The sequence below is a fragment of the Chelonia mydas genome, chromosome 13, assembly GCF_015237465.2.
Source record: "Chelonia mydas isolate rCheMyd1 chromosome 13, rCheMyd1.pri.v2, whole genome shotgun sequence".
In the NCBI taxonomy this organism is placed as follows: domain Eukaryota; kingdom Metazoa; phylum Chordata; order Testudines; family Cheloniidae; genus Chelonia; species Chelonia mydas.
In genome coordinates this window covers 25,662,657-25,681,173 of record NC_051253.2, presented here as the reverse complement: position 1 = coordinate 25,681,173, position 18,517 = coordinate 25,662,657, and the positions used below count along the sequence as shown (strand labels likewise).

At 47.1% G+C, this 18,517-nt stretch overlaps 1 protein-coding gene across 6 annotated transcripts in view; it reads right to left on the bottom strand.

Annotated features, from left to right (window-relative positions):
* The window catches only part of GGT7 (gamma-glutamyltransferase 7), a 52,775-nt gene that overhangs the window by 9,026 nt on the left and 25,232 nt on the right, over window positions 1–18,517 (bottom strand). For 5 of the 6 annotated variants that reach the window (XM_043527527.1, XM_037877096.2, XM_043527524.1 and 2 more), the window contains exons 8-14: window positions 13,153–13,240; window positions 11,350–11,477; window positions 6,920–7,008; window positions 4,215–4,367; window positions 3,487–3,604; window positions 2,493–2,630; window positions 346–445 (exon numbers count right to left, since the gene is read on the bottom strand). In XM_043527527.1, coding sequence (XP_043383462.1) covers window positions 346–445; window positions 2,493–2,630; window positions 3,487–3,604; window positions 4,215–4,367; window positions 6,920–7,008; window positions 11,350–11,477; window positions 13,153–13,240 — 814 coding nt within the window. The remainder of the gene's footprint in view (window positions 1–345; window positions 446–2,492; window positions 2,631–3,486; window positions 3,605–4,214; window positions 4,368–6,919; window positions 7,009–11,349; window positions 11,478–13,152; window positions 13,241–18,517) is intronic. The other variant, XM_043527525.1, reaches the window with a different exon arrangement.

Sequence of the window (18,517 nt, the reverse complement as noted above, 5' to 3'; positions counted from 1 at the left end):
AGAATGACAAGAAGGATTTGGCAATCATGGAATAAGTAATGCCAGTCAATTTCACCCATATTGGTGAAAGTTGAAGGAGTAAAAGAAATTGATTAAATTGCTAGAATTTTAAATTTGACTTTGTGTCCCTTAAATTTGTCCCTCCTACCCACCAATCCTTATTCCTAAACATGCTGTAATTTGAAATGGACTTCCTCTCCCCACCAGCCACATTGTACATTTAAACAGATGATGTCTCTTTGAGGCAGACTGCAGAGTAAACACAGATGTACAAGAAAATTCCCGTTCTTTTTTGCCATGATAGAAATGTTGTCTAGCAAGATCGGTGCTGATCTCCATACTCACTGTCAACTTGCAGGATGTTGGATTGAAGCTGTGGGTGCAGCCGACCCAGTGACAGACTCTCACTCAGGTTCTTGTTAAGTGTTAAAACATTTACTAAAACCTACAGAAGAAAAAGACTCCAAATTTAACAACTTGATTCAAACACTAAGGAATAAGCATCCAAAGCAGTTTCCTAATTTGCAACCCCAACATTTTCAAATGTACCAATGTACAAAGGCAGACTTTTTTTGCACAATTACCCACTTTGCATGAACAAAATGCATGTTTTTATATATGTAAATAGGTGCACCTGAAGATAGTGCAGGCACATTTTTGGAGGCCCTTTTTAAAAAAAATTAGTCCCTAAGGGATATATCTCTAGAATTGCATGAGGTTTTGCAAATAGTTCCCATTAAATAAGCAGGAGTCATGAGGCTGAAACTCCAGGAAAATCTCTGAAAAGGTCTTTTTATGACCAAAAGTGAACCCTTCTGATAGAACATTAGGAGGCAAGTGGGTGGCTTTAATCTTCCTCTGACTAATGCCTTCGATGAGGTAAAGTCACTCAGAGTAAAGCTGAGTTCTGCCCTTGCCTTTTAATAATCCAGTGCTGTTATATATACAGTCATGCCATCAGCAAGTACTCCGTCTCATTACAAGTGATAAATTAGGAAGAGCTATTTGCAGAACTCACAATAGGAAGAATTTCAGGAAGGAATGTGCTAAACTGAACTTCTGTTGGGGATAAGAACCAAAATTCCATTCCCATCCTCCTGCAGTTCTCACAACACAACAGTTCTATTTTCTACAATTCTTTAAGAATATGACCTTTAAATAGGTTGTAGAAGGTCATAAAACCTTTATGGAGGTTGCTAAGATTCTGTCTTCCCATATTTCTGAGAGCTGTCATCAGAGAAGGCACACAGCTTTGTTCCAGGGCTTGTCTACACAGCTAGTTAGCGCGCAGCAAGCCAGGTTGTGGATGTACACCACACTAGCCTGTTGTGCACTAACTAGCCATATGGACCTTGGTACCGTGCACGAAAAGCTCCATAGTGCTGTACATTCACACCCTAACTAGCCATGTAGACAAGCCCTTAGTGAAAAGAATGGACAAACCACAGCAAATGTAGCTTTAGTTTACCAATTAACCAGGACTGCATGGCTCAGAGGACTGATCTGACCACTTCTAGATCACCAGTTTGGATCCAGACTGACTAGTAGCAACAGAAAGTTGTTGCTCATTGACAACAGTTAACATTTTTCTTGGTAGCCTCAGCAGAAAGTACAAAGATTGAATGGGGGAAACAGAGCTCTCTTTTCTACCCTGGTGACTCTCCCTCTAGATCAGATGTGAGGTGCTTTGGGACAGCAGGTGGGGGAAGAGGAAGCTTAACCTATGCTCACACAGTGTGGCTCGACCATATATGAGCCAACAGCTTCCATTGGACTATTAGACCTGCTCCTTTAGCTCAACTAGTAGAGGCTCATGCTTTTAGACTCACAGGTCCTACATTCATGCCCTGAAGATAACTCAACCGGGAGTATCGGTTCAAGTGAAACTCATCTGCCACATCACACCACCGTCGGTGTTTTACCAGAGGACTTCAGTCTCCACGGGCTGTTACCTTGAAGCAGAACTAAATGCACATTAGGACAATATTTTAACCTCTTCAAAAACAGGAATTGTGTATTTCATGTTTGTTCTGGTAACCAACATGTTGGTGTAGGAAACCCTCAGGGCAGAGCATGCAGCTGTGGGACACTGAACTGGAGCTGCTCTGGCCCCGGGCCAGCCGGCATGGCTGGGGCTGCTCTGGCCCCAGCCTGGCTGGCATGGCAGGGACTGCTCCGGCTGGGGCTTGGATCAGTTGGCAGGCTGGAGCCGGCCCAGGGCTCCTCTGGAGGCGGGGGTTGGGAGGGCGGCTCGGGGTTCCGTCTGGCTATGGCTGTGGTAAGAGAGAGGCGTGGGGGCTCAGGGCTCTGGCCGTGGGGGCTCATGCGGAAGGGGTAGGGTTGTGGGGCTAGCCTCCCCGAAGGGGTGGTCCACCCGCTGCCCATGGGGCAGAGAATGCAAATGCCAACATGAAGAAACACTGGAAGATAGCTTGGACCGTCCCCATTGCAGGTGGTTCAGAATATGCTCAGATGCAGTACTCAAAACTGACCTGCGTAATGCTGCTCAAGGCTTTGTCGCCATTGTTAGCTCCCAGACAAAGATAAGTCCCACACATTCCTTCTGATGGTCGAACAATAGTGGGCAGTAAAAAGGAAAGGGGTCTTTTTCCAGGCTGAATGAGATTCCTCTGTTGGTGAATAAAATAAAATACCCCCCAAAACTAGTAAACAGATCAGAACAAAGATTTTCCATAGCCCAAATTGCTTGTTAACTTGTTTCTCTTTTCATTTCTGAGTCAGTAACCCTAATACTATTGGCTTGATTATGATGCCATTCTCACTGCTATAAGAACATAAGAATTGCCATACTGGGTCAGACCAAAGGTCCATCTAGCCTAGTACCCTGGCTTCTGAGAGCAGCCAATGCCAGGTGCCCCAGAGCGAATGAACAGAACAGGTCATCATCAAGTGATCTAGTTTACGTTTATCTAGTACCTTTCATTCCAAGGCACTCAAAGCCCTTTACAAACTATACACAGAAGTCATTTTACCCGCTGCTAAAATACAGCCACCTCTAGGGTGGAAAGTGGCAACTGTTTAACAGTGCATAGCAAAACCACCCAACAGTTTAGCACAGGAAGTGACCAGCAGTGGTCAATGCTGTTCTCTGTCTGAGACCTTAGGATGTGGTTTCCATTGTTTATCACTTTTTCAAGCTGGAGAGAAATAATTTTCAAATATAATCCTTAATTCCAATCAATATAATGTGTGATCAGCCTGGGGGAAGTGTGCTTTCTACATGGCAGCCATGCTAGACTCTACATGGTTTCCTTGCAATACTATGATATTTCACGTAGCCAGATCACACATAGAGGTAACCTCCTCCTGTAGTCTATATTCTATTTCTCTGCTGGATAGCATGGAAAGTGAAGAGAAAGCTAGAGAGCTCAGCCTGTATAAATAGCCTCCCTTTTTTTGTGTGGAAGTTATTTGAGAATAAAAATAGTCAAAACCAAAAGAGTTCAAATTCATGGAATTCATTACCAGGCCAGGAGAGGAGTAGTTCAATGTACTATTCAGCCAGGAAAAGTCCAACATCTGACTGTTTAGAAGGATTCCAGAGGGTGTTATTATTCCACTTCCAAATGGACGGTTGAGGGAACTGAAAAGGAAGACAAAGAAACCCTGTGAAAAACCTTCCAATAATTCATATAACACTCCAAGACTTGGTACTGTCAGAGCACTACCCCAGATTCCCCCTTCAACCTTGGTGGGGAATCTTCCATAGGTTTTTTTTAGTGATGGTGAAAGGTGTCAGCCTGATAACCCCAAACAATGAAGGTCTCTGTGTATCTATAGAACAGGTACAGCATGGGTAGCAGCAGTGCAAGATTCTTCCACACAGCCCTGTCAACGGGCCTGGAGCTGTCACCTCTAAGTGAGAAGCTATTTCAGTCTTCATGCTCCCGTCATGTTGGGACACTCTGCTAAGGATGGCAGGTAGAGGTGGAAATCTGTGATATGAACACCTCTCCATTAGGAACTAGACTAAGACCACCAAGTTATTTCAGATAGGCCATTGAACAGCCATAGATGGCAATGACTTGCAATCACCAAGGATCTAGGCTGAACCAGTGAGCATTAGGTGATGGGGATAGGTCTGTCATGACCAATCTCTAGAGTCATTCCTCTCATCACTATACTGAATGAACTTTCTTTTCTCTGCTCTCCCATCTCTAAACCCACCCGGGCTGAAAAACTAAATCCTTTACCTTACAACTGCAACAATGTAGTCATCGGGTCCCATAACAAGGACCTGGCTAGCAGGGGGGCCACTCTCCATGGAGAAGTGTGGAATATTGATACCAGAAGGGAAGGACTGGGAGTCATTAATCAGCTGACGCAGGAAACCTGCCTTTGATTTACTGCAATGACAAGAGAGGATATGGGGGCGAAAAAGCAGTGAGCTTAGAAAGCAGAGCATCTTCTCTTTAGGGCCCATCTAATATATAAATCCATTGGGCGGTACGTATCACAGGCCCCTTGGATGTGCCTGGAAGGAATGGAGGTTATTCAATTTCACTGTGAAAAGCGGGCTCCTCTGGCATATCAAATGGAAGGAAATGAGATGTTTCATCGGGGAGGCAACTCTGTGGTCGTTGCTCTGGACCATTCATTCGCCGGACGGTAGGCTGAAGCACCCGCCCTGTTGCCCAGAGTTCAGTGAGGTTCAGTGGACGCGTGGCAGGCGAGAATGATGGAGCATCATTATGACTTTACCATGGGGTCCTGGTCCATGATTAGGGTTCCTGGGTACTACCACAATATAAACAATAATCATGTGAGGCTGTCAAAAAGGAAGGAAGGTGACGGCTCCTGCGGGTCTTTGTCGGGACACCCTAAGAATGGATACACAAAAGCAGCTGACACATAGTTGTGTTGTAAAAAAAAGGTGCTGTGTTACCCTTCTATGATTTTTGTAACCAAATGTATCCGGCAACCCCTGCCAGCCGGGAACACCCCACCTTCTTAGCAGGCGTTGATCCTGCTACAGGTTAATTTATTTTCTACTAACTCAGTGAGGCACACATTACTGTGCTCATGACCCCACCTGGCTATAAATGAGGTGGGAGGGCCTCTGAAGAAAGAGAATCTAGGGCAGGGGTGGGCAAACTTTTTGGCTCGAGGGCCACATCGGGGTGCAAAACTGTATGGAGGGCCGGGTAGGGAAGGCTGTGCATCCCCAAACGGCCTGGCCCCCCATCTCCTATCCGCCCCCTCCCACTTCCCACACCCCTCAGAACACCCCACCCATCCAACCCCTCCCCACTCCTTGTCCCCTCACCGCCCCCTCCCAGGACCCCTGCCCCTAACCGCCCCCCGGGACTCCACCCCCTATATAACCCCCCCCACTCCCCGTCCCCTGACTGCCCCCCCCAAACCTCTGCCCTATCCAACCGCCCTCTATTCCCCATCCCCTGACCGCCCCATTCCGGGACCCCCTGCCCCTAAGCGCCCCCCCAGGACCCCACCCTCTATTCAACCGCCCCCTGCTCCCTGACTGGCCCCCAGGACTCCCTGCCCCTTATCCAATACCCTGGCCCTGGCCCCCTTACCATGCCGCTCAGAGCAGCATGTCTGGGAGCCATGCCAGAGTCAGACATGCTACTGCTCGGCCCTGCATGAGCGCGCAGCCCCGCCGCCCAGAGCACTGCCCACGCAGCGGCGTGGCTGCGGGGGGGAAACGACAGCAGGGGAGGGGCCGGGGGCTAGCCTCCCAGGCCAGAAGCTCAGGGGCCAGGCAGGACGGTCCCGCGGGCCAGATGTGGCCCACGGGCCATAGTTTGCCCACCTCTGATCTAGGGTGTGTGCTGAGCAGCCTTGAGGGAGGAACGCTAGGAGCAGTCAGGTCTGGGAAGAAGGTTTGAGCTAATTTTATGTGGTACTATTGTTCATTTCTTTGTTAATAAAGCCAAACCCCAGGAAGGGCTTTGTACAGCATACAGGCTTTCTTTTACAGCAGAATGGGAAAGGCTTTGATTGATAGGGGCCAGTTGAAAGCATCGCATCCTGGTTACAGTTATCTTTGCAGTGGGATTGGGCCCTTAGGCCATATTTTAATGAGTTTGTAAGTAGGTTATAGCATAGTTTGTTCCTGATCAAATTATGTCCACACACAACATGGTTTAGGCACAGCTCCTAATGGTGTCACTGTGCTTTCACCTATTCATGGAAGAGCTGTAGCATGTCTCTCCAACAGGAATCAGACCTTAGCATGATTCGTCTGATGTGTAAATAAGACCTTACTTCACTGTGTTCTTGTTATACAGAAAGGCCTTGTCTACACTAGCAAAATTACCCATTGTTGACCATAGGGGTCAGCAATGGCTGCTGCTGAACCAGCACTGAACATGGTGCAGCTGCAAGTGTAGTCGTAGATGAACTGCATCCAGCACCATTGCATTGATCATGGCTAAAACCTGCTTTGAGATAGGAGAGAGAATGTTTCAATCCCAGATTTGGCAGACAGCATTAGGGAGACAGGAAGTGCCATTCTGGGCATTGAGGGAGGGAGGGAGGGAGGGATCACAGACAGTGTCCTTCGCGTACAACTTCTGATTGGCACTGAATGGGCTCAGATAGGAGCTAGGTGCCTCCGCCTGAGCCTCAGAGAAGGGATTTTAGAGAATTAAAAATGGATCATAAACATCAGGGTTTAGCCTGTTACAGAAAGAATCTAAATTAGGAGACCACATTGCAACGCCCCATAATCTTTCAGGACCAAATTTGTTTTTGCTCCTGTGAATACGGGCTGTGAAATAAGTGGATACATTGGTCACCCCTGATTACAGCACAGCCTTTCATCAGTGGAACATAAAGACACACAGAACAAGGACCAGATTGAATTGTACAACAGGATTATTACAATGATTCATATTCATTTATTCACCAACGCATTCCTCAGACTCAGACGTACCTGACCATGTCTTCTACACTATGGTAGACGGATGCGTCACAGACTGGGTCTCCCAAGCTGTTAGCTAGGTCCAGTGCTATTTTTAATGTCTAAATTGAACACAAAGAAAGAAACAAAGAGAAACATTTAGGTGGCCATGGAAGTCTCACCTTCCACTGTCCAGATGGAGAGTGGCACTTACTCTTCTGGCATGTCGGATCCAGCTTCCATTTTGCCCCAACTCCCTACCCAGTAACCACCATCCTGAGCAGCAAGCTTCCACGGGTATTATAAAGTGTTGTTGCCTCAAAGGCAGATCTAGCTGACAAAGACTGCCTTTCCACAGGCCAGGTGTATGAAACCAAGATTTCTTGCTACCCCTCAATGAGCAGAAGTAAAGCGTACAGACAAGACAACCAAGGGACACGAGCTTTACATTGCAGGCAGCATTACATGAAAGAGGGGTATACCCAACAACATTTGTACAGTTGATGGCCAAGGTGAAATGTACGTACACACTATCTGGTCATCTGACTCGTGCTAGCACACTCCCGTGTAAGAAACACAACCATTAGATCTGTTACCTTCCCTCTACCTTCCAGCTGGTAATTACCACTTCGTGGCGCGCTCATCACAACACCAAATATCATGCCGGATTCCCGTGAGACTCCTGCTGCAGGAGCTGCACATGCTCTTAATGCACAGTTCCACCAGCATCCCACTGCCACAAAACAGGAATTCTTTTCTTTTTTTGCTACCACTATTTCTAATTATATGTCACCCACGTGGCTTGAATGGAAAATTTTAACCCCAGAACATCTAAAGGGCCAGCATTTTAAAAGGACAATGGAGACATGCATGGCCGGTGCATGACTCCTGCATTTGGGGAGCCTGGGCATGAGCACCGGAAGCTCCCTAGAAGTGTGGGGGGGGGCCACTGGTGCCTGGACCATGACCCGCCCCCCGCCTGCTCTGCCCTGAGGCCCTCCCCCAGCTTGGCCTCCTCCTCCGAGGCTCTGCCCACGCTCCACCCCCGTGCCACACCAGGCCCCACTCCCACTCAGCCCTCTCCCCCAAAGTCCCCCTGCCCGCGCCTCTCCACCCCCTCCCCCAAGTGCCCCCCACCCACCGCTCGCACCTCTCTGACCCACCACCAAGGTCCCCCCGACTACTGCTCTTTGGTGGGCAGGGGGCGGAGAGGTGCAAGTGCTGGGCGGGGGACAGTCCTTGGGGGAAGAGGAGCAATGCAGGCAGTGCCATAGAGGAAGAGGACGACTTGAAGCGGGGCCTCGGGGCAAAGCGCGGGCAGGGTTTTATGGCCAGGTGCCTCTTATACCCACCGCCCCAGAGACAGGACATCTTCACGAACACAGAAGCTTGCCAGGTAGGCCAAGCTTTCATACATGGGCAAAGAAGATGTGCCACCAAGAGCCAACTTATCCACCCACGTTTTAAAATGCAGTTTAGATTGATAAGCTGGTTTCAATTAACTACAGAAAGGAGGGAGAAGTGTTAGCCCACAGCTAGTGTACATGCACATTTTGTTCCCTTTGTGACGAAGGGGGAATGTTCTTAATGTTTTCTCTGAATACTGTGGGGGTGCCTCAGTTTCCCATATGGAGTTCTTAAGTATCTAGGTGGTGGGATAAGGGTGTGTGACTGTTGCAGGGCCCTAGAGGGCAGGTGTGTGCAGGGGTCTGCAGAGAGAATGGCTGACGCCCTGTCTCCTGGCAACTGATGGCCTGGGCCCCTCCTCTGCAAAGGTGCCAACTGAAGGTTGGAGACAAAGAGATTAAGTGACCTCCTGGCCCAGGAAAGGGACAAAAGGGAGGAGGGGCTGGAGAAAGCTTCAGTTTGGGCTGGCTGGGGACGTGGAGTGAAGTGCAGACGTGGTTGTCTGGCTCACTGCCCCCCAAAATGGACCCAGCTGAGAGGTCCTGTTCTCTGTACCTACAAGCTCTGTTTTAGACCATGTTCCTGTCATCTAATAAACCTCTGTTTTACTGGCTGGCTGAGAGTCACATCTGACTGAGAAGTTGGGGTGCAGGACCCTCTGGCTTCCCCAGGACACGGCCTGGGCGGACTCGCTGTGGGAAGCGCACGGAGGGGCAGAAGATGCTAAATGCTCCGAGGTCAGACCCAGGAAGGTGGAAGCCGTGTGAGCTTTTTGCCCTGACGACAGTCTGTCCACAAAGAGGAGACTTCACCAGGGTCCTGACTGGCTTCGTAGCGAGCAGTTCCAGAGCATTGCCCAGGGACTCCGTGACACCCTTCCACAACTGTTGTGATTTGACTCAGGTTGATTGATAGCTTCTTAGGATCACAACAGCTTTATGATCCATTGCCGAAGGCAGAGTTACAAGAACAAACGTGCTTTTCAGTCAAATGGGCAGGGGACTAAGACAATTTATTGGGAGATTTCAGTTTCAAGTTGGTGTTGCTTTCATTCTAGGTTCAAGTCACTGCTTAATCCTTTAAATTTATAGCCAAAATGTCTATTATGTTTTGTCATGTGTGGTGCCTAAACAATTCCTCTTTATGAGTCATAATTTATCTTCCGATATACAATACAAAAAAATTCACAGTTGGAAAACTGCTGCTTTCCACTAGTCAAGACACTATGGGAGGGATTTTCCTTTGTGCGAGCTAGCAGCCAAGGGCAAGGGTTGTAAAAGCCCCTTAGGCGCCCAGAAAAGAATTTCCCCAGCTCCCCCAGAACAGGCAGGACACAGGACAGCTAAGGCCCAGCCGGCAAGCCTTACTTAAAGGAACTTTTCCTTCTGCTGCACCTGGCCTGCACCTTCTGTGCTGCATTTCCAGTGGGTGCAGCACAGAACCTCAGCCAACAGCTTAGCAACACTGCAATTTGCTTTAAGGCCCCAATACCAACAGGTGTGTTGTAGACATCTGTGCTCACAGATCAGGTAGTTAGGTGTCTGTGTGGCTGCATACGAAACTGCAATTATTTGCAGGGGCAAACTGCAGGCATAAAAAGGGAGACCAACAATATTGGCAACCCCAAGAACTCAAAAAACATGACTCAGACCCCCAAAATCAGGAGACTGGCTTAAAAACCATGAGATTTTAAAAATAATAAACATTGGTTCTTTTTATTTGTGCTCTGGGTTTGGTGGTCTTGGGGTGCACTCTGGTCACATTTTCAGGCTTTTCTCCACAAATATGAGGGCTAGAATTTATTTTTAAAAAATGAAAGCTGAGGCTCTCAAATGATCACATGACTTCAGAACCTGAGCTCTAAGGAAAAATAAACCCACACCAAATATTGCTAGACTCACAATAAAATTGCCAGAGTTGGTACCACTGGAACAAATTAAGGCCCCTTTAAAAATCAGGCCCCCAAAAGTCTTTGCGTTGCCACCAATATTAGAATAGCTCTGTTTTAAAGGTAAACTGCAAAGCCTTAAAAACGGTTTTTGAAAATCACCCACTGTTGTGTTCACTGAGTTACTTCTCTGACTATAGCTGCACTTTGAATATTGTCTATTTACATCAGCTTATTTTACTCCAAATACCTGTTACGTCTCTGGTTACTGCTTCCTCCTCAGTTCAAGGCACTGAGTTTGGATGCAAATCTCACTTACGCCCTGCCTTAAAAGCCAAATGCTTCAGACCTTGCTCAAGACTTATACAGGTCTTAAATAGTAAGGAGGGCCCTTTGCAAGATGGTGAATTCCATCCTGTAAGGGTATCTATCTACACCAGTGGTTCTCCAACTTTTGTACTGGTGACCCCTTTCACATAGCAAGCCTCTGAGTGCGACCCCTCCCTTATAAATTAATAACACTTTTTAATATATTTAACACTATTATAAATGCTGGAGGCAAAGCAGGGTTTGGGATGGAGGCTGACAGCTTGTGACCCCCCATGTAATAACCCCGTGACCCCCTCAGGGGTCTCGATCCCCACTTTGAGAACCCCTGGTCTACACAGTGCTCACTAAAACTCCCGAAGTCCTATCCAGCAGGCACTGGGCTCACTGTAAACCTGGGAAGGATTGAACGGCGTAGGCTTTTCTCTTGACTTTCAAATCCCAGTCACAAACATGAAGCACACAGGCTATAATACCGCCATCTGCTAAGAGTCCTCTGTTAAAGTCAATAACTAAGTGGCTCGTCACATTGATCTAACCATGAGGAAATAGACAGGACTGTCCTCAGCTGTGGCAATGACTGCATACAGGAAATAAATGGCAATATAGCTGCTCCTTTGCAAGGAGTTTTGTTCAAGCAAAAGGGGCTCAGATAATCAAGAGACTCAGTACCTGCATGTGTCTGGTACAACGTCAAAGCCCAGATTTAAATCTTAGCAGGCTGTTTTCCCATAAACACCAGCAGGAGTTACCTGTGTAAATTCTCTGCACAATCTTTAGGCAAATAAAGCCCTTTTACATCAACAAAGAAAACTTAGCCAAGTGGTTAGCCCAGTCTTACCTCTGCTATCCAATAGAGGGTATTTTCCCTGGTTACCTGGCTTGTGATATTAAAGCCCTCCAGGATATTTAGAGCTGCGATCAGTGCAGGACCCGCATGTGGAGGTGGAGGGCTGAGAACAAGGTGACCTGTCAAGGTGAGAGGAGAGGAATACAGTTACTCACATTAGAAGCTACTTTGTCAAGGTTTTATAGGACTGTTCTATCTTTAACACTTTACTGTGAGCTGTCATCCAAGGAAAGGAAAACAATAATTTCAAACGTAGGAAGGTAATTATAGGAGATTTGAAAAAGATTTCTTAAAAGACAGGTGTCCCAGGGTAGCTGGTCCCTGTGAGTAGACCAGGCCCAGCTCCCCTGGGCCTGCTCCCAGCTCCCCAGCAGGTGAGCCCAACTGAGACAGGGGACAGAGCTACACCTGGGCTCTAAAGGCCAGTCAGAGGGTAGGAAGAGGAGAAGCGACTGGGGCAGATTGTGCCCGGGGGAGAGGAATCACAGAGGAGTGGTGCTAATTCTGGTGGTGGGTTCCTGGGGAGGAAGCCTTGGGGCTGGTATTCCAGAAAGGAAACTGAGCTAGCAGAATGAGAGGCAGGGGGCTACAGAGTGAACACTTGGCCACCAGGGGGTACTTGGGTGGCAGCCACCCTATTCCAATAGGATAATGACCCATTTTTCTCCTTTTTGATGGATAAAGACGACCTGCAAGGATTTTTTCCTGCTTGTTTCTTATATCAGAAATTCAAATCTTGTCTATGTTAGGGGGTGAGGTTGTGAAAGACACTCTGGGTGACTCATGAACCTGTAGGTTTATGACCTCACAGACCCAAGGAAGTAAAAGACAACTGAGTGTGAGGGAAGAGATTTGTATTCAGTTTGTTTAAAACTCTTTGAGTCAGGTTGCCAGTTGCTGCAAACCAATGTAACCCCACGGACTCCAATGAAGATACACTGATCTATACTAGCAGAGAATCTGGCCCTTTACCTTTTGTTTGTTTTTGTTAAGAAACCTGTGTCTCAAATGCCTGAATGAGCAGAAAAAGAAGAAAGGGTCATTTGTTAAAGATTCAACACTCTTCCCCTGCAATTAAAGGATGAGGAAGTTAAGGGATGTGTGGCCCCTCCAAGAAAGACCTCCAGCAAAACAGAATGACCAGATTTCACAGTTCTGTTATTTTTACAATAAAAGAAAAACAGGAAAAAATATTATTCTTCAGGCCTTCTCTATCCACCATAAAGAGACTCAAAAGGGCATAACCCTGTGTTTTTCCCCTTTGCAGACCACCTTTAAGGGCCATTTGCAAGCTGTACAAAATTCATGGGCTATGACATGGCCTGGCTTACATCAGGATACGATATGGCATCAACACGTGATCAAGTTGCGGCTCTGTATGACGACGTTACATCAAAATGTCATCACTTGCTTTCAAAAGTCCCAAAGCTATCTGAGGGCTTGCTAATATCTCACAAGCGAGGATCAGAGTATACGGGCTTGTTCTGTCCAGGAAAACATGAACCTGTGTCAAATGCTGGAAGCATCCTTAACTTACCAAGATGCATCACAGTCACTAGTTTGCAGCAGGAAGGTGACTGGGACAGTCTTAATGCCCTAGGTGAATCTGTACCCTGCAGACACAAGCCTGTACTTTGATGGGGGTTACAGCTCAGTGGGCTTTGCTGCCTCACACTCATTTCTCCCCTAGTTTGCGGGGGCAGTTCAGATTTATAGTTGCTAATTGATGCTATCACATGCCATAGGATGTAGCAGCCTGTGCATCGGAGAGGCAGGGCTGTCAGGACACTTTACCTTGATACACCGTGTGGACTGGATTCTCCACTAGGGCGTTGTAGTTACTGAAGTCTTCTTCTAACAGAACTCCTCCATAGTTATGGACCTGAACAAAAGGGCAAGGCAGAGCAAACCAAAGCAGCCGAGTCAATGAGTTATTGCAGTCAGCCTGCCACCCCAGTAAACAACATTGTCTTCCGACTTTGGTTAAACACCAGTTCACCTCTTATTATGATTTTTGGCTGTGGTGTTCAGAGCCTAAGGGAGTTAGGAGCCCATTGAATTTCAATGGAATCTGAGTGCCTAACTGCCTTAGGTTTCCTTTGAAAATCCCATCCTGTATGACTAAAAACCTCTGTGGTCCCTCCCCCTATGCCCCAGTGTCAACACATTGAGAAGTTCTATAGCCCAGCCCCTATAGTATGCTCATGTGATGCACACTATGAAACAGCTCTGCATCTCTTTCTATGGCATGACGGGGTGACAGGCACTGCTACAGCTCTGCAGATTTCCATGGGGTGACCCAAGGGATGAATCTGGCCCATTGCCTTTAGTCTTCCTTCTCACATTTTCCGGAGCATGCACTTTTCTTACTCATTCTTCAAAAGAGACCTTTCCCCCAGGTTCCTTGCAGCATAAGAGAGTTCTCTCTCCTTTCATCCTTGGTTCTTTTCCTGTTTATTTCCCAGTCTCCTCTCCTCTATAGCAATGCCAGTGAAAAAGGAACATCTGGCTCCTTTTGTTTTTAACTCCTCCTACCGATTGCTTGTTGCATATATCACTTGGCCAAAGCTATCCCATGGAGTAATGAGGCCTGCATCTCAGCCCTGTAGGCCGTTAGATAGCTCTGCAGTAACATTACTATAATGAGGATACTTGGCTCTTCTCTAGTGCTTTTCATCTGCGGATCTCAAAGTGCTTGACAAATATTAATGAATTATGCCTCAGAACTACTGCAGAGACAGGCATGACCTGAAATGTTCAGCTCTGGTTCTGCTTGGAAATGTCTGGATGTGGGGTTTTGGTTCTGGGAAGAAAATGCAATTTTTTTAAACAGTGAAGGTGATTGGAACAGATTGTCAAGGTGAGGAAGGCTGGTCCAGTGGTTAGGGCACTAGGACTTGGGAAACCCAGATTCAATTCCCTGCTCTGCCACAGACTTCCTGTGTGACCTGGGCCAAGTCACTTAGCTTCTCTGAGCTTCAATCCCACATCTGTAAAACGGAGATAATAGCACTGCCCTACCTCCCTGGCATGGTGTGAGGCTAAACAGATTAAATATTGTGAGGTGCACAGATAATACTGCCATGGAGGCCATGTCAATGTGACACTCTGCGCCCCATAGTCACCATGGTGGTATAATTATTATATGTTTGTACAAAATACGCCTTGTGAGATATCATTTTAAAAGTTTCAATCTGTTGAACATTAACATCCTGTTAAATTGTATGTGCTCTCATTGCATAGGAAGTTATGAAGTTTGGCTCTGTATGTGCCACTGAAACATGTTGTGAGGTTGGCAACACCCATGAGCAGCCTTTCAGTTACAACAATAAAAAGGCCAAACAATGTGAATGGCCCATTGAGGAGAATACAAACACTTACAAGGATTACCCCGGGAACTGTGTACAATGGAAACCTCTCAGAGATAGCACGGAGCCAAATGGAGACTGTTTGACTCATATCTCAGCAAAAGATCTTTCCAGCAAGCTGGAGAAAGATATAAAAGGGGGAAGTGACATCATCACTTGGCCTTACTCGCCCTGCAACACAACACCTGAAAACACCTGAGGAACAAAGACTGAACTGGGGGAATAAGAGTCCCAGGCGGGACAGAAGAATTCCTGTCTGCATATGTAAAAGCTATAATCTGCTTATATAGCTAACAGGGTGAGACACTGCTTGATTCAAATCCTATCTACTTTATAAAGCTTGGATTACGTTTTTGTTTATTTCTTAGGTAATCTGCTTTGATCTGTACATTCACTACTTATAATAACTTAAAATGTATCTTTCTGTAGTTAATAAATCTGTTTTATATTTTATCTACAACAGTGTGATTTGCTTGAAGTGCTTAAGGGAATCTGCTCAGGAACAAAAACTGGTGCTTTGTCCTCTCCACTTTGAGGGAGGGGCAGACTGGGTAATAAACTTATACTGGTCAGGCTTTTGACCAGGGCAAGACAGTACATCTCTGGGGTCCCAGGCTGTGGAGCTGGGGGAGAAGCCTTCATAGAAGTGCAGCTGGGTGTGCCCCTGCCCATGTAAAGGTCTGTGTAAATGCAGGACCGGAAGCAGTCTGCAGCTTGTCACAGCACCACAGTGAGTAAGGGAGCCCAGGCTGGTATGCCAGAGGGTTCCATGGTACCCCAGTTCCAGGTTGTACCTCAGGGAAACCCATCACAGTCAGTACAAAAGACAGAAAGGCAAGAGATGTGATGGATGCTCCATCACTTGGCATCTTTGACTCAAGACCAGATGCCTTTCTTGAAGATATGCTCTAGTTCAAGTACAAATTTTTGGGCTCAGGAGGGCTTACCGACAGGGAAGGGAGGGACAGCTCCCTTCACTACAGGAGTGATTGTATGAAATTCCATGACCTGTGTTTTACAGAAGGTCAGAGCAGATGAATCTGGCCTTAAAGCCTGAGTGCATGTACTCACAAAACCCTCGGTCTTTTCCAACGACACACACACAGGCCCGGCTCCCTTCACTTACATCAGTATAAATGAGAGTAACTCCACTGAAGTCAATGGAGTGACACCAGTGTAGGATGCGGTCCGAGACTCAGGCCCATGGCTGCTCTAGCTAGTGCTTTGGTTCTCCACCCCAAAATCAGACTAAGCAGACTGTGCAGTTCTGGGATCTGGTTTTTCATAATGAAGCACTCAGCGGAGCGAGAGGATGCCGTCTCAGGTGGAGCCATTAAGAGATGAAGCACAGGAGCAGGAGAGTTAATGCTTTCCCATGTGGGGCATGTTCACCTAGAGCACAAACAGCCAGAAGGGCACGTGCACGTCAGGGTTTGCACTCGCACGCAGCGCTGCATGTATAAGCATCATCTCGTCTGCCCAAGAGGTGCAAATTCCCACCTGCGCTTGCCCCCTTTGAAAATGCGGTCCATAGTTTTAATCCCCACTCCCTGCACAAAGCAAGAGATACATCCCAAAAGATAAAGGCCCTAATTCAACTGTGTTACACTCCAGTAGCGCCGCTGAAATCACTTGGCCACTGATTCGCACCAGCTGAGGTTCTAGCCCAGTGGAATTACACCAGCATAAAACCGAGTACAGCAGCTGCTCATCAGGCAAAAGGAGTGTGAATGATATGCAAAGGGGAGCAGGCATCTGATAAACAGAGGTCATATCCAGTTCCCAGAACAACACTCTTCCCACCTGTGCCTTTCTGCATTAGGAGGGGAAAAAGGGATCCAGTGTCTTGCAGATTTACCCGACTGCACATCTTAAATGTTGTTTGTTCAATCAGAACAACAAACCACATTAAGCTTATCTGGGAGCTCAGCACTTTGCTCTTCTGTGCAGAGTAGGAAGCTTTAACCAGGAGCTTAACTCTATTGCCTGGCATATTTTTCTGTGCTCCCAATCCTTTGCTTTACTCCTGTTTACAGAGCTCCCTTTCTTTGCCTGGCAGCCAATTCTTTGCACTTCCGCAGCAGCACAGTGTTGCGGGGAGGGTGGGTAACAAAACGGGGATTAGCACAGCATAGAGATGTGAGCTGTTCCCCCTTCTTGGAGATATAGAGAAAGGCCGAAGAACTTGTTGCAAGTTCTGTGTGATTACTCTACAAACAGCAGCTTTTCACACTCAGGCCATGGCATTTTGGGAGCACTTGCAAAATGAATGTAACCCTGGGAAGGAATAACTTTCAGGGTCATATGGCAGGGATCACCACTCTCCAGTGAAATCTGGAAGTGCAGCTTTTGTGCGTGTGCTTTATTCTTTAGCGCTTATTTTAACACAGATGACAAAAGATAACAAAAAATAGCAAAGATAAGAAAGCTATCTAACCTGGAGTAGAGAATCAATATCAGATTTTAAAACAAGCTAGGTAAGATCAAACATCTTCATTACTAAAGGCAAAGAGTAAAATATAACAAACATTCTTTGACGGGTTAAATAGATTTGCCTATATTGCGAAACAATGGTCATTTTGCAATTCAGCCCCAGTCTGGAGTTCTATGTAAAGAAAGATCATATGTTAATCTCCAGAATTATTCCTTTTCGGGAAAAGGAAGAGGAAGAAAAAGACCTAAGAAAAGCCCGATAACTAAGTAAAAGAAGATAGGAGAGGAATGATAGGACAGAGAGGAGAGGGGGGAAAGGGAGAGAGAGAGGGGATACATTGGAACTATGATCTCAGGGAGCACTGCAAAACACAAGGACAGGTTTCAGAGTAACAGCCGTGTTAGTCTCTATCCACAAAAAGAGCAAGAGTACTTGTGGCATGGCAACTTCCACCTTCTCTGTATGTATATATATATACATATATCTTCTTACTATATGTTCCAGTCTATGCATCTGATGAAGTGGGCTGTAGCCCACGAAAGCTCATGCTCTAATAAATTTGTTAGTCTCTAAGGTGTCACAAGTACTCCTGTTCTTTTTACAAAACACAAGGTTACCTGATGGGTACGGCTACGAATTAGTCATAGATATTTTTAGTAAAAGTCATGGACAGGTCACGGGCAATAAACAAAAATTCACAGCCCTGACCTATCCATGACTTATACTATACCCCTGACTAAATCTTGGCCAGGGTGGGGGCCGGGTGCTGCTGCCTGGGGGCACCCGGAGGACACTACTGCAGGAGGTGCCCTGGGGGGCTGCTCCTGTGGGAAGGGCTGGGGGGCCGCTGCTGGGATGGGTGCTAGGGTGGTCCCCAGGGCCAGCCGCACTGGCCACTACTAGGGTGGGTCACCGGGGCCAGCTGCCCAGGGCTGTCCGAGCAGCAGCCAGTGTACGTGGCCCCGGAACCAGCTGCTTGGGCAGCCCTGGGCTCAGCCCCACTGGCTGCTGCAGAAGTCACGTCAGTCACAGAAAGTCACGGAATCCGTGACTTCCGCAACCTCCGTGACAGACATGGAGCCCTACTGACGGGCAATTTAACTGATTATTCTGATACTTCCAGAAATGGGGACCCTACATCCATACACTTATCTTGCTTGTGTCTACGGCAAACCGTCATTGGTTCCATTGCCGCCAGGCTCCCCAAGTCAGAGTACCGTTCTGCGATAGGTGGGTGCACTTAGGACTTCCACCAGGTGGAGTTAAACATTTGGCTCTGATCAGAGCTCTATGCAGCCCACATTTTTTTCCAAGGATTTGAGGTTCCAAGATGAATTGGTTAGGCCTAGGATGGTAT